The sequence below is a fragment of the Podarcis tiliguerta genome (genome assembly GCF_965153285.1).
Source record: "Podarcis tiliguerta genome assembly, chromosome: 1".
NCBI lineage: Eukaryota > Metazoa > Chordata > Lepidosauria > Squamata > Lacertidae > Podarcis > Podarcis tiliguerta.
This window is the reverse complement of record NC_139534.1, coordinates 87797439-87812985: the sequence shown is the minus strand read 5'-3', so window position 1 is coordinate 87812985 and position 15547 is coordinate 87797439. Positions and strand designations below refer to the sequence as shown.

Here is a 15547-nt window from a genome sequence, read left to right as displayed (position 1 = left end):
GGAGAGGAGACAGTCTGACTGGAACAACCTTGAGATGGAGTGGCAATAGCCCATTGTTAAGAAACCTGACTCACGCTGGGGTTTAAACACCTGCTTTAAATAGCTAGGTCATACACTCTCCTCCACAGGATATACAGCCTGTTGGATCAATGGCAACCTGAGCAGCAAAATGTAAAAGAAGTTAGTGAATCCAGTGGAAAGAGCTTATCCTCAGTGAAAGCAGGGAAGGTAAAAGGTGGCACTATAAATCAACAGCAGGGACTTGAGCAAACAAAGAAGAGGAAGTTTGGCAGCCCACAAGCCCTGTTTCACAGGCGCTGGATAGACAGCTTGGGAGAATGAAGTTGTGTTTCCTGCCGACCTGGACTAACCCCTCTCCCCGCTGCTGCCCTGCCAGTGCACCTCTGCCGTGACCTAAAGAGACCTCGACCGAGGCAGGGAGAGAAATTCCTCCTCCCAAGCCCTTAGCTGCCAACTCCGATATGGACAACTGCCCAGCTAGTAAGTGACTCCACACAATGAATTTACTTCACTGAACGGCTATTAAATCAGCTTTACTTCTTAAGATGGTGGCTGAAAGCGAATCAAAGCCCTGTCTGTTTTTAGCAAGCTTTTGGCAGAGACAAACCTGCTTTGCTTTCTCCTGTGCCCGCCCGCCCCCGCCCCCGCTCCTAAGAAAAGCCCCTTGGCACGTAAACAAGGCCATTTCCAACTCTGGGCTGAGCCACTGCCCTCCCCTGCCTACCTCATGGTTCCTGGTAAAATTAGCCAAGCCACCTTTGTTTTCCTTACTTACCTAGAGAAGGGATTCTAGCAGGCTGCCCTTGCTACAGAACTTCTTGGACTACCACAGTTTTGATGGGGCAGCAATCGGAGGTCCGGCCTTCGCCCTCTTAAGCCAGCATCACAGCAGCTGCTGCAATCCTTTGAACTGGAGGCTGGCAGAAGCAACAGCAAGCAGCGTCTATCAGGGTTTTTATCCTTTGGAAGTCGATCTGTGTCTGCATCTCAACAGCTAGAACTCCCAAGCAGCCTAAATGGATGAGAACACACAGGAGGCATTTGGGGGCATGAATTATTCATTCCCTTGTTCAGATCCGCTGCCAATAGATCTACATTCTTCTTCGAGGCCCGGCATGGGACTCCACTCTTGTTTTCAACAGTAATGGAAGACATCTAGGTTTCCTTTGATAGTCCTCGAGGGCAAACGATAAGGGGCACTTGCTGTACTCGGAGCAACAGGATCAGGCATCAGGGAGTCAGCCCAATGTTCCTTTCTCAGCTGCGATCACCACTGCGCCACCAGGCACACCTGGTGAAATTTTGTTATCTCAGAATGGTAGCAGCATTCCTAGGAGCATCTGCCCCCATTTGGTCTGTAATAAACCTTGCTCAGTTGCCCAGAGAGATCAATGCAAGCCCCTTTGCGAAGGGCAGGCAATGCATTTGGGAGTCCTCAGTAGAACATTGCATTCACACCACTCAAGTTCACTTCACACTAGCTATTCCCTTGCTTTTTTAACGAATGTGGACTTGAAAATATGGAAGAACAACTTCACAAAATCACCATGTGGAACAGCCTGCCCCAAATGCAGGAAACCCAAGGCCCTTGAGAATCCAAGGATCCATTTATTGGGTTGTTTCTCTGGAAGAAACCCAGCTCATGGTCTGAACAGTGGTAATCACCCTTACCTAGCCAAGCAGTTCTGGAAAGGAAGGAAGAACAGATCCTTCCCAATGGATCATGCCTCAGGACTTAGATAGCCAACCTAAGCAATCCTTGCCTGGAGAAGGAGGACCTATCCACGCATGTCTAGACTGTGGCCTGCTCTGTTGCTCAGCAGGATAGAGGTAAAACCACACCAAGGCATGAGAGTGGCATACGCAGTGCTATAAAGTAGCCTTTGTCATCTGATGAGTGTCAGTGTCTACGTACAATCACCTTGTATCATGCACAGATATTTGGTGCCAATGGTTGTGCATCTATGTGAAAATTGTGTATAGCCAAATTTTAATTTCCCTTGGTTGGCATGGGGGGGGGGAGCCCTGCAGGGAGGCTTTCCATGTAGCTCCACTGCCTCCCTTCACTCATCCTCATGTGAGCAACTGGTGGGAGGGAGGGACGCAAAGAGAAATAAAGGGGGAACAGAGCAGAGAGAGAGAGAGAGAGAGAGAGATGCAGGCAGAAGAGAAAGGCTGGAATGGAATCTTGAAAGAGTCTAAAGCCAAGCACATACGGTTGAAATAATGTATGTTAAATGCACGTAAGATGTGACTTAATTGTACATATTAGCAGCTTAAAATGCATCAACCCCATATCCCCCTGCTCCATTTCAAGTCACTTTCTTATGTTGCTGTACACACCAGAGAGGGGTTGGTGATGTTTTCACCTGATGTACATTAGCTGATTTGTTTCCCTGTGCCAAACTCCTGTTCAGTGAAGTTGTAATGTGTGCATGCACTGTCATCTGTGCATGTGCAACACTGTCTCAAATGTACACACCTCAGCTTAACTGTGGCCTACATTTTCGAATCAGATGGAAGCTGGTTTTAAGGCATCAAACAGCATAATTTCTCGATAAGCTAGAGGATACATAAGGATTGCGGCTAACCTCATGTGAATGCACTTTCAAACACCAGCAGTGGACAATGGAGCCAGAGTCTATGGTAATGTGTACACAGCCTTCTACTTGGGTCTTGGCTTGTGGTACAGGTGCACCAAAGGTTATTCACCACTGCCTTGGGAGAAACTTCTTCCTCCTTACTTGCAAAATCCTGACTTTAGAGACTTTAGAGTTGAAGAGAGTTGGCACCTATGAGGGAAAGGAGCTAATTCTCAGCTACAACACAGAGAGTAGGCAAATGGATGATTGCTTACTTGAGAGACACTGCATTGCTCAGGCAGTCTGCAAGGCCCAGGGGTATTCAGACAACAATGCAGCCCAACGCCACTCTGTTTTTAATGAGACAGTAGCTATGATAGGCCAGTTTTGTGATGTATGAAGGTACCTTAATCATTAGTTACCTAAAGGGAGATATTAATTGGACAAAAGGTGTGTCTTAGTGCTTTGAAGAACTGTATTACAGCAGAACTCCAGAACCACAGAGTCAGAATCCGCTGGGAAGCAACTATTAAAAATAAGCCCTTCTGGGACATGAGACATCACAGGGGAGGAGATTCTGAATTGATGCAAGCTTTAGATTCACTGGACGGAGTACACTCAACATTCAACTGCCTAATGGTGGAGATTGCAACCACCAAGAAAAGAAAACTTGTTCCGTTGTCTGGAGAAGCTGTTTTCAAACACTGGAGCCCAGCAAAGGAAGCGTGCAGCTGTAATGAGGCAATACTGGGTGTTGAAATTTTCCACCCCTAACAATTTTCTGCTAGGGCAGTCACGCTTTTGCCCCTCCCCCACTACCCTACTGCATTAAGAGTATTAAAACAATCCAACCTACAAGGTAGAAAGCTGCAACAACCCTGTGAGAACACAGCACCCAAAACGTTTTGCTCCTTGCCTCCAAATTGATTTCTGAGAAACAAGAGGGTAAATGGTAGAAATAATCAGCTTTGTAGCAATTCTGAATGCCTCTATTTTGCAGACTCTTTGCTTACTGTCTCAAGTTTGCTGCCCCTATTACAATGTAAATTAGCAAAAATGCAGGCTTTTTGAAGTCATTCCTGTGTATAAAAACAAAGCATGGAGCTGTTGACTGCATTCATATAGCTCTAAGAAAAGTGTAGGCAGCCACATTGACTAATGAAAGCATGTGCCTGTCTGGAAAAGAACCAGAACGTTTGATTCCACAATCACGGGGTCTCTAAAGCAAAATGCCATAAGAACAAACTGTTGAAAAACTGAAGGACTTTAGCAAAACAAATGATGGAAGGTTTTATGTAGCTAAAACTTTTATATAGCTAAAACTGAAAAGTATGGACAGATGCAAAATTAGCCCTACTATTTTGTTTTACTCATATTAAGAACATAACCAATAAAGACATAATCTTCCATTTATTAACTGCACCTAGATTAGTGACTGCAAAAAATGGGAAAACTTTTAAATGAAAATCTTTTTGAAGCATGAATTTTGCAAGTATGGGACACTGTGCTTATGGACAAATTAACAATTTCACACAAAAAAATATTGATATGGGGTGAATAAGACTCACACCATCTATATGACATGGTATCCTTCTACGGACTTTGTTTAGGCAATTGAACACGGTTTTCACCTTCCCTCAATTTGTGGAACTGTATGGAGATACACTTTCATTTGACTGCCTTTCTTGGAACGTCTAATACTTCAATCATTTTTTCCCCCTGTACTGCTATATTCTGTATTCCTTGTATGGGTGTGTTTTATTACTTAATTTTTTAAAAACCTGCAATGTGAGATATATCTTAAAAGTGATACTTGAGTGATTCTGACAGCTCTCATTCCTGTGACATCATTTCACATTTTGGCTCTTTATCCGTTTGACCTTTAGCCTAGCAGTAATACATCTGAGGTTAATTTTGGGTTACTAACACTGACACAAGATCCTATAAAAACTGAATTTGTGCAACATGATATTCTGTTAAAGCTTTAATTCTCATTATTGAAATTTATTAGCATGTTTTTGCAAGCACACCAAATGATAAATGGTACACCTTAAGACTCCAATGAACCAGGAAAAGGACCATTTTGTTAAAATCCCACCTACACCAGCTCTATCAAGGTTTAAATTAGAGTAAAAATATAATTCATCAGTAAACTCCCCTTGATCCAATAGGGATTGAGGTCAGGACACAGTTGCTTAGCAACCTAGCAGATTAACATTTTCCAACTGTTACATACTCTGTGGAGGACAGTGGGTTATTAAACGCTTCAGCAATACTCCTAGTTTTTCCACTCTTCTACTATATTTTTCAGGAATGAGTAACTTATGGTGCTATCCTATTAGGAATGTTTACTCAGAGGGAAGTACCTCTGTGTTCAATAATGTTTTCTCCCAGGTATGTAATTGTAGCCTTACAGCACAATCCTATACATGTCTGATAAAAAAAATTAGTCCTACTGAGTTCAATGGGGCCTACTCCTAGGTAAATGTATAATATTTCAGCCTTGGTTACTTTTATTTTACCAGCAAAGTGACTTGAAAAATTGGCATAAAGTTTTAATTATATATTTAGAAAAACAATTACTGCTCAGTTGTGATCATGTGTTTATTATGTGAAGTACGGTAGTTCTAGTTATCACTTTTCAGACGGGCCTCACAAAAATGTTTATATATAAATATAAAGTATGTAAAAAGAGATGCAAGGATGTTGGACCAACAAGGGTATGACATCTAGATAAAAAGCACTTTAAATTATGCATCAGTAAGTTCATGTGCAGCAGGCTTTTTCAAAAATATTGTCAGCATTTCTATTCACTCACTTAATTCATTACTTATCCTCACCCCAGACATGTATACAGTTTGTTTCCTTGGTTGCTCAAATAGCAAATTAGCAATCCCATCTTCCATTTGGTTCAGTAGCAGTGAAAGGCCTTGAAGAGCTTCCTGCCCAGGCACCATACAGATGTTCTTGGTACCATCAGCTCTGAAGATCTTCATTGTTAAAAAGAGGTCAATCCATCACAAACAGCAGCCAAGCTAGACTGCACTGCGATGACTGCTTATGGGCAATCATCCCTAGCTAAGAGGACCAGTAGTCAGGGTTGATGGGAATTGTAGTCTCAAAACATCTGGAGGGCCGAGTTTGGGGATGCCTGTGCTGGAGGAATTTACAGAAGACATGTGGCTCCTGTCAAAGGTGCTGGCCTGAAACAGGACAAGCCGCAGTGAGAGTTGAATTCTAGTTCAAGACCCATCGCTTAAGTCTAAACTAATGAGCATCAGTTCTCAACCTTACGCGACACAGGGAAGACAGCACATGATAGCGAAGGGGCTTAGCGGATGAGATCCTCTTTATGCACTAATCCATCTTTTATAGAGAGCTTGAAGACAAGATTGCGTAGGGAGAGGATTATTTAGGAGAGCTTGCCCAAACCACTGCACTAGATTAATTAATTCAACAGCAGGGGTCAGAACACAGGATGACATAGTTCCGTTCTTGCTTCCCTACTAACATAAATCTATTTGAGTTCTTACACAAGCAACTTTATTCTAAAACTGTTACAAGTGAGTACTCAATGTGAAAAATATTATGCACCGTCCACTTCAGATGCCCTTGAGGCTGGTCTCTGCTTTTTGACACAGATTGGTAATCATGTCATTGGCAAAGGAGTAAGCACTCTGAACAAAGCTCAGTGTGGCATCATTATCCCTAATTAACACATACAACAGTAACTTTTACTAATGAGCCAGAATATCACTAGATCTCGGCTTTCTTTCCCAGCTGCTGCCAGAGTTAACACATAGCTATTTAATTTCCAAATATTTCCCTTCCAACAAAGGGAAATGAGTGCTCTTTTAAAGAAGAGAGCAGGGAATTATACTAGAATGGGTAAGAATTGTAATGTTTTGGGTTTATTCTTTCCTCATTATGAACCCAAGTTGTTGGGTTTGAAACAAAAACTTTTGAACAATGACTACTGCAGCCTTCTACAAGGCCCCAAGAACCCTCTGGGATCCTGTATCTTAATGTCTTCTGGAAACTCAGATGCTCAGTGGCATGTTTTGGCTGCAGTGCTATCAGAAAGGAAACTGCTAGTGGCAGGAAAAGCAACAGATGCCTGAATTTTGCACGAGAAGCTGAATTGAAAAGGTAAGGCCATATTATACAACGCTAAGAGAAATACATCTCTCAGTGTGGAGCACCTGCCACCAAGGCTATTTTTTAAAAACCCAACAAACACATTTTACCATTAATGGGTATACAGTATTTCTTGATGGCACTCTGCAGCAAGGCAAGGCAAGGTCATCCCTGCTTTATGGACCAAAATACAAAATTCAGTGCTGCTTCAATGTGAAGTCATCATATCAAGTACTTCTATATGTGAAATATGGTGCAATCTTTGGCTTAGATTACTGCAATGCATTACATGGCTTGACTTTGGAGACGTCCCAGAAGCTTCTATTAGTCCAGAACACAGGTGCAAGATTGCTACTGGGAGCACTCCTAGAACATATCGGCCCAGCTCTGAAACAATTTCACTGCTAGCAAGTGCCAGCCCAGGGCATTTTGCTGTATGATGTGAAACAGTAAATGGGTCCCCCAACCCACCATACAGTGCCTCAGGCCAACCATGTTATTGCTACATGAGGCAGAAGACCTCACCAACAGTTCTCCTCCTTCCTGGCAGCAGAAAGAAAGAAAGAACAAATAACTAAAAACTTGCCCTTTCATGAATTCCACAATCAAGTGTCTGAGGTGGCTGCCTCACCCTGCTGGTGGTCAATCTATTCCCAATAAAATTTGAAATGCTGGTGTTATAATTAAAGCCCTATACAGTGGTACCTCGGGTTTCATATGCTTCAGGTTACGTATGCTTCAGGTTACAGACTCCGCTAACCCAGAAATATTACCTCGGGTTAAGAACTTTGCTTCAGGATGAGAACAGAAATCGTGCAGCAGTGGCGCGGTGGCAGCAGGAGGTCCCATTAGCTAAAGTAGTGCTTCAGGTTAAGAATAGTTTCAGGTTAAGAACGGACCTCTGGAACGAATTAAGTTCTTAACCCGAGGTACCACTGCATAGCTTGCTTTCTGGGTACCTAAAGGATCCTCCTTCCCCACAAGTTTCTGCTTGTGCATTACGGTCTTCAGGGCCCTTTCTCTGAATGCCTGCTCCCTTCTGGGCTTAGGCACGTGATCACCAGAGACAGGGCCCTCTTGACTATATCAAATGCTCTCCTCTGGGAAGCTCACTTGCACCTACTCATGTACTGTAGTTAAGATGCTCGGTGAAGAGTTACTTTACTTTCCCAGGTTAGACTTTCGAACATTTAACCTGAGCCTCATTCTATTTTGTGACGGTTGCGTTATGCTTTCTGCTTCTCTGCGTCTTTATAGGATGATGTTTTAAAACATTGTGTGCGAATGTGCCACCCCACTCATGACCTCCAAGGGCAGCAGGCGCTTATGTGTGGGTGGAGAAGCATGGCTGTGTCTCTGTGACACCGGGGGACAAGGCACAAGCATCTCCCTCTTCCGCTCTTAAGGAGTGTCCATACAGGTGGCCACTGTGAGACCCACTGTGGTGCAGAGGTTGGACTATGACCGGGGAGGCCAGAGTTCAAATCCTTGTTCAGCAATGAAGCTCACTGGGTAACCTTGAACCAGTCACAGTCTCTCAGCTTAGCTTACCTCACAGGATTGTTGTGAGTGGGGAAATATGGAGGAAGAAAACCATGCATACCACTTTGACGGAAAGAGGAGGACAATTAATTAATTAATTAATTAATTTTCTCCTATGTGTGTATGAATAAATAAGTTCTTCTGTAGCTAAGGTTTCATGAGTTTTCTGTTTTGTTGTACTGATTTCAAATAGGGTGTGAGATGCAATTTTAAATAAAAATGAATGGGTGAATGAAAAGCCAGAGTGTATTGCATCATATGTTTGCGTGTCACCTGCAATCGGAAGCAGTACTTTCTGGACACAAGTTTATGACTCCATCTGCTGTTGGAAAGATCTAGCCAGAGGCTATTCAAAATCTCTGGGGAAACAATGTACTTTCCCCACAAATACGTCTTTAGATGAGATATAGGAAATTTGCTTTCCATGCTCCGCTGCTAAACAAAGCTGATGTGACTATTGTTATTTGTTAATAAAACAGGTCAAAGTTTTATTTTGAGATTTAGCCTAGAATCTTAGTATTATAATTAATCTGCTCTAATTGATATCATTTTGGGGGAAGGGATATTTAGCAGACTGCCAGTTTATCGGTTCAAAACCTTTGCTGGATCAAAACCAGAGGAGTATGGCATAGTATACAGAAGTGATGAGAAGGTTGTGGTGCAATGCAGTGGGTCAGGGAGATCAAGGTTCCAATCTGTGCTTAACCATGTAGTTCACTGGATGATCAGCGACTAGTCACTATTCAAATCCCTGGTTAAAAGGGAACCTGGTTATGTAGTCTCAACCGTGGTTAATGTCATTGACGATGTCATATTTAATTGTGATTAAGGCCAGCAGGAGATGGAAGGTGAAGGAGAGGACAGAAGGCAAAGATATCATGGCTGGTACATCTACAGTGACTCAGTGAGATGTCACAGCAGTATGCTTGAAATGAATTTTCTGAAACTACTGCACAGTCTAGTAGTATACAGTGGTACCTTGGGTTACATACGCTTCAGGTTACATACGCTTCAGGTTACAGACTCCGCTAACCCAGAAATAGTACCTCGGGTTAAGAACTTTGCTTCAGGATGAGAACAGAAATCATGCAGCAGCAGCAGGGCGGCAGTGGGAGGCCCCATTAGCTAAGGTGGTACCTCAGGTTAAGAACTGTTTCAGGTTAAGAACGGACCTCCAGAATGAATTAAGATCTTAACCCGAGGTCCCTGGCAGTGGTGTAAGAATTTACTCTCACCTACACAGTATTTTAATTCATCTTTGCTTTTTATTCATTTCTACGAGCAGCACTTAGGAACGGTTAATAATGGGAAAGTTGGTATGAAAATAGAAATTAGACTCTTTTGTATAGCAACTGTGAAATGAAAAATTGCAAGTTAATAACCTAAACACACACACACACACACACACACTATCAATGCTGAGTACCATAGAAATGCCTGTTAATAAAAATGGTTCCCTTTGTAGGTTACCAGTTCAGTGGCGGATTATCACATAAATACTGCATTCCTGAAAGCTGTTTCCTTTCACTAAGTATAGATTTTTGCTTATGTTTCAGAAGGAAGGGTGACCCCCCCCCATCATAATACGCAGGAACAAAAGCTGCTCACTCCTGATGCCCCACCCCCCAAAAATAGCTGGCATCAGGGAAGAACACAGATCTTTGCTCCTTGAATCTTTGCATTTTATTTATATAACCAATGATTGACTGGTTATGAGTATTTACATACTGCCATTTAATACAGTTTTCAGGATAGCTTGGTTTCTGCTACTGGCTTTGCAGCTCTTGGCTGCCATTTTTTGTCAATCTACAAAAAATAAAAATAAATCTCTTGACATGCCGTTCAAAATAACCAACACCACCCATGTCCAGAAGTGAATCTCAGGTTCTGAAAGCTGGGACCTGGAAAACTTCTTACACCTGAAGAGCTAATCCTATGCATGCTTACTAGGAAAGCAAGTTGCACTGAAGTTTCTTCCGAGTAGATACTATTCTTAGTTTTAAAAAATAGCCTTATGCTCAGGCTTCAAGCCCTACCCCAGAATGCATCCACCGGGTTATAATCCAACATTTTAAACCTGGTCATAGAAGCTGGTTTAAAGTGTGCTGCAGTCAAAATTAAGCTAATAACAGGCAATGAAATCAATGAGACTTAAGAATGCTTAGCTTTGGCTAGATCATGCCCCAGCTTGGCACTATACACTTGGCTCAGTAACTGTAGACTCAGATCTATGTATGGGTTGTCAATTTTACCATTTTTTCCTATGTTTCTCAACTTTATTCCCACAAGGAATATATTCTGAATAATGCTTATATTATGGATCATAAACAGCAACGCCATCAACGTTAGCTACTCCTGCGGTCCAGAAAAACCCGTTGACATTAGCGTCCAAATATGGGGGGAAATACAAATGTTTTGTCACTTCAAAAGGGCTTCCTCTTTTTAGATGGAGAGTGAGGAGGAAGTGAAACTTCTCAAGATCTAACCAGCACACAGTAGGTTCTCCAGCAAAATTTGCAGAACCTTTCGTCTAGAAACAAATTATTATAGTACTGTATGTGTGAAGATCTGCAGGGGATCACTTTGGGCAGACTGGCTTCTAACAAAATGCCTCAACCTTCCCCTACAGGCACCCGGGCTGCTGTCACTCAGAAATGGGTGAGCACTGCTACCACCAAGACCTAATAAAGGGCTCTTGGAACTCTTGAGCTTAAACAGTCTACAGCAGGGGAAAAGGGTGGAGAAGGACAGGGAGGAGCAGAGGTCTGAGGGACCTCTGTTTCCCCACCAGCAGGGAGGTATAGGAAGGCCCGACAAGCCACTTCCCTAGTCCTCTCCAGGTTCTATTTAAAATAACAGAGCAGATAAACATGGATGGGCAGAATCATACAATTTGTCAAACGGACCAAACCACCACCATACCAAAGCAGTACACTTCCCCCCTCTAAAAAGGATGTAGAGTCATACATAAAAGTTTAGTCATTACTTGAAGAACTTGAGCATTAAGGAGAAAGCAGAACCTTGCACAATATGGTAGAAGACTCATCGCAAAGCTGCCCAGCTGGATTCCTGTTAGCACGTGATATGAATGGGAGCCAGTGTTCAATAAAGCGATCCTTCTTTGTCACACCATACAGTACATGAAATTGCTGCTTATGTTTGCCCGTGAAACCTGACCTCCACGTTCTCTGTACCATTGAAAAATATAGAGAGATTTCATATTTTTCCAAATCCTTGGAGATGGTCAGACTAGCTGCTAATAAACAGATTAATGAGATTAAGTCTTCCTAATTGTCAGAAATGCCCAGAAGTGCTATGCATGGATCATATCTCAGTTCATGGCCAATCCTATTTTTTCCCCCAGTGACATTATGTTTGCAAACATGAGTCATCTTTTCTAAAAGCAAGTTTCTAGACCTTATGGGGATAAAAAATAGGCTTAAAGATGTGTGGGGAATGCCTAATAAAAATCTCAGATGGAATGGAGGTCTAAAATGAATTTCCTGAGGTCAGGAGGTTTCTGCTTAAGTGCCTTGCATAGTTCCTACACCTTTTCACGACTAATAGAAGCAGAATAAATTATGCAATATGTGTGTGTGTGCGTGTGTGTGATATATATATCTCACATACACACACACTCACACAGTTAATTTGCATTGTTGATTATATTTATGTAGGTCAGATCTAACTTATTGAGTACACATCCATCTAACTATAATTTTTCTGTACTGAGAAAATCTACTGCTATCTGACATTTGTCAAGCTGATTGTTCACAAGAATTCAATAACACCAACAGCTGTTCATGTTAGCAAATTCACCTCCATTCAAATGACAGTCCGGCAGTCAGCCATACATGAGTTTTCCCAAGGTTCTCTTTTTGTCCTCAGAATGCTAGAGATTATAGGTACTATTTTTAAAACACTGGCTATTTCTGGCAACACAATATAGTTGGTTTCAGAGCAGCACAGAACGGTATACCCATTTGTTGACAACTAGTACATATTTAGCTATGGATACAAGAGAGATGATGGACTTTTTCCTCTTTAGAGATAATTAAGTGAGGAGCAAGCAAACCATGTACCTTTCCTCCATCTATCCTATTCAACTTCTGAATACATCCTTTTGTTTATCCTGAATTGATTTGAATTAGTCAAATCAACTGAACCAGTTTCATGTGGGAAAGCGTCCTAAATTTGGGTGGGATGGGAGAACAATGTATGTGATATTACTATTTCAAGTAGCTGGGCTTAATACAAGTATGCTCATCCCTTTGATGACTTCCACTGTGTTTCATCACAAATATAGAAATCACCACAGGCAGGTTTCTATCCCTTTTTATCATCTCAAAATACAATTTCCACCAGAGTAAGTGTGTAACGGAGAAGTCCTAAATATGGGAAACCAGCATAAATTATGCCAACTTAAATTAAGCTGTCATAAAATATCCCAGATCCAAACTCCATTCAGCAGCTGGGCTGTTGATGGCTGAGCCAGCCTAAGCCTGGAAGGGGAAACAAGCCCTTTGAAATAGAGTTTGAGTTCCAGCACCATTCTTGTTGGCTTAACACACATCAAGTAATGTACTGAGCTGAATAAACTTAGGATCCAGCCTAGGTCCTGTCCCCCCTCCCTGCCCCCCCCCCCGCAGCTCTGCCTAGGAATGTCCCTTTTTAAGGGCTAATAGCATCTTAAAGGTCCACCCAGCTTAGCTCAGCCACCTAGTTCCCAGCTGAGATCCTAGCTCAGCTCAATTAGATCCCAGATCTAATCTTAGGATTGTGCCCTTAGTCTGTTGCATCAAAACCCTCAGTGAGCCTTGTGGCATCTTAACAAATGTATGAGGTTACCTACCACCTTTCATAGGGTAGAGTCCAAGTCATCAGCTGTACAGTGATCCAGTGCAAAGAAATCAAGTGATGTACATGTGTTTTATGAGCAAGACCTAATGTTTCAGATATCACACACCAACGGTAGTTAATTCCTGTTCTCCAGCCCTATGCAGCCAGTCTCTGGCTGAGTAGGAAGCACTCTACTACCTAGAGAGGTGTGTTAGCTAAATACCCTGGTAGTGGCACCTAGAAGACAGGTCTACCACGGATACAGTAGATGCCCTTAATTACAGCCAGAAAGTAAAGAACTATGACAAACTCCAGAGAAATCACTACATTCAGTTTGTAACTGGGGAAAACAAACATGTGACTTGGTATGGCACTTCAGAGGCCAACAAGTGGATTGTGGCGAAGGTTTCCAAAGGCAACCAAGCCAGCCTAGTTATCAGAAGCAAAAAGCAGGCTGAGGAGATGGTAGGAATATAGTGAGGCTAGGAGGAAATAAACATCACTGAGAGCCAGGTGAGGCTTGGATCTGGGAGATCATTTGGTCCCAAACCCACCGCTATCTATCACTGGTTGGCCTTGGCAAGGGCTCGATTTCCTCTTTCAGCCTCAGTTTTCACATCTGTAAAATGGGGCTAATGGTACAGCCGCTCACTTCATAGAGTCGGGATGGTGAGCATAAGGAAAGGCTTTCAGCGTTTTGCAAACGAAAACCGATAAATAGTAGTTAGACGGCAAGAAGAGGACTACAGAAAAGATCACATCTTGACAGCTGGACAGCATGTCGGGAAGAAAATATATAGCCCGGTCGTTCTCTGGAGAATCGCGATTGGGGGTGGCGGGTTGGGGGAGCCCGAGTAATGAACAAGAACTGTAGCATGTGCTTAAGTGCCGCTCAGGACCAAGGGGGACCGGAGTGCTGGGTGAGGACGGAGAGCAAAGAGGAGGAGAGCAAGAAATGCAACGCCAAGGTAGGGAAGCGCCCTGGGCTGGAGAAGAGCTCTAAGCAGGGAGACACCTCCCTTCCCCCACCCCGTCCCTTCCGGGACTGCGGAAGACGCGCTCGGGACTCGGGATCCCCTGCGAGCTGAAAGCGCGCCCAGCGCAGCCCCGGAGCCAATCCCGACTAGCTCTCCAGGCCACCGCTTTCGGGCTGCTGCGCATCCTTCCCCGGACGGCCAGCATCCCCGGCCAAGGCATGAAGGTGTCCGGGGCCGGCGAGCGCTCCGGCAGCCGGACCCGGCGCGTGAGAGAAGCCCGCCAGGATGCGGCTCTTGCGGCACCAAGCAGCGCCCGCCCAGCAGCGCCTCCCGCCCGTCTGCGCTGCCTCCATCCGCGAGGGACTCCCCGGAGACGGAGTTCCCTCGGAAACCCCGAGGAGGGCGGGCGGTGGGATCTCCTCCCTCGGCCGCCCCGCCACCTCGGCGCGCCCCTGTCGCGGGAAGAGGAGGAAGAGGCCTCTGCGGATGCACCTACCCGGGCGGCGGCGGGGAGGGAGGTGGGCGAGGAGGCCCCGGCGCAGGTGCTTGGCGGCGATCCGGGACGCGGCTGGGCTGGGCTCAGCTCCGCCTCTCCGCGCTCGCCTCCATGGAAGCGTCGCGGCGCCGGCTGCTCTTCCTCCTCTTCCTCCGGCTGCGCCGGCTGCTTGTGCCGCCGCCGCCGCGGCAGCTGCAGACCCAGTGTGCCAGCGAAGAGGGACCCATAGCGCGGCTGCGGGGCCCGACTGCACATGCTCCCTCTCCTGCCCCCGCCCCCTCGCTTAACCCTTCCGCTGCCGCGCCCGCAAGAGGAGGGAGAGCGGCGCGCAGGGAGGGAAGGCGGCCGCGCGTCTCCGCCGCCGGGGCTCCTTCGCGGGCGGGGTCCGGCTCTCTTCCGCCGCCCGAAAGCGCCCCCGCCGCTCCGGCCCACTCGTTCGCCGCCGCTGCCCGGATTGGCTTGGCGAGGCGCAGCCCGCGAAGGGTTACTTCTTCTCCTTCGGGTCCTTTGTCAGCTACATCCGCTTGCTTTGAATAATTTACCCGGCAGATTTGCAGGCGGCGCGTTCCTTCCGTCCGGCAACCGGCAAGAGGCCCAGAATCCCCGGGAGTCCCGAGGCCAGAGGATGGGCCTGGAAGTGAACCGCCTGTGAGTCAACCATGCCAAGGCTTGCGGTGCGCCAGATCCGGCGTGGTGACTGGAGACGATGTGGGAAGAGAGACGAATCCTCCTTTTGCCAACATGCCCCGGAGCTGCTACCCATCCATATATCCTGTTCTCATAGTGTACCAGGGATGTCTGGCATAAATACATGCATTACCTGGTACCTCCCCACCTGCTGCTAGGAGTCCTGGGGAATAAGGCTATCTATGGCTACTGGAGAGGGTGGACTTCGTCATGGGCATAGCCAGGATTTTTGTTGGGGGAGGACTGGCTTTTGTTAGGGGGGAACA

At 45.1% G+C, this 15547-nt stretch overlaps 1 protein-coding gene and 1 long non-coding RNA gene across 9 annotated transcripts in view; one reads left to right on the top strand and one right to left on the bottom strand.

Moving 5' to 3' along the window:
- The window catches only part of LOC310685652, a 36730-nt gene extending 36011 nt beyond the window's left edge, over nucleotides 1-719 (top strand). The window contains exon 3 of the long non-coding RNA XR_014515383.1: nucleotides 129-719. This is a non-coding gene — a long non-coding RNA (uncharacterized lncRNA). The remainder of the gene's footprint in view (nucleotides 1-128) is intronic.
- TMEM229B (transmembrane protein 229B) overlaps nucleotides 1-15177 on the bottom strand; it is a 36202-nt gene extending 21025 nt beyond the window's left edge. For 3 of the 8 annotated variants that reach the window (XR_014515354.1, XR_014515355.1, XR_014515356.1), the window contains exon 1: nucleotides 797-6945. Coding sequence is in view for 1 of the 8 variants with exons in the window: in XM_083458167.1 (XP_083314293.1) it covers nucleotides 14595-14849 (255 nt within the window). In the remaining 7 variants the exon portion in view is untranslated. Of the gene's footprint in view, nucleotides 1-796; nucleotides 6946-14594; nucleotides 15096-15136 lie in introns of those variants that run through there. The other 5 variants (XR_014515352.1, XR_014515353.1, XM_083458165.1 and 2 more) reach the window with 5 other exon arrangements.
- Nucleotides 15178-15547: the final 370 nt, after the last annotated feature.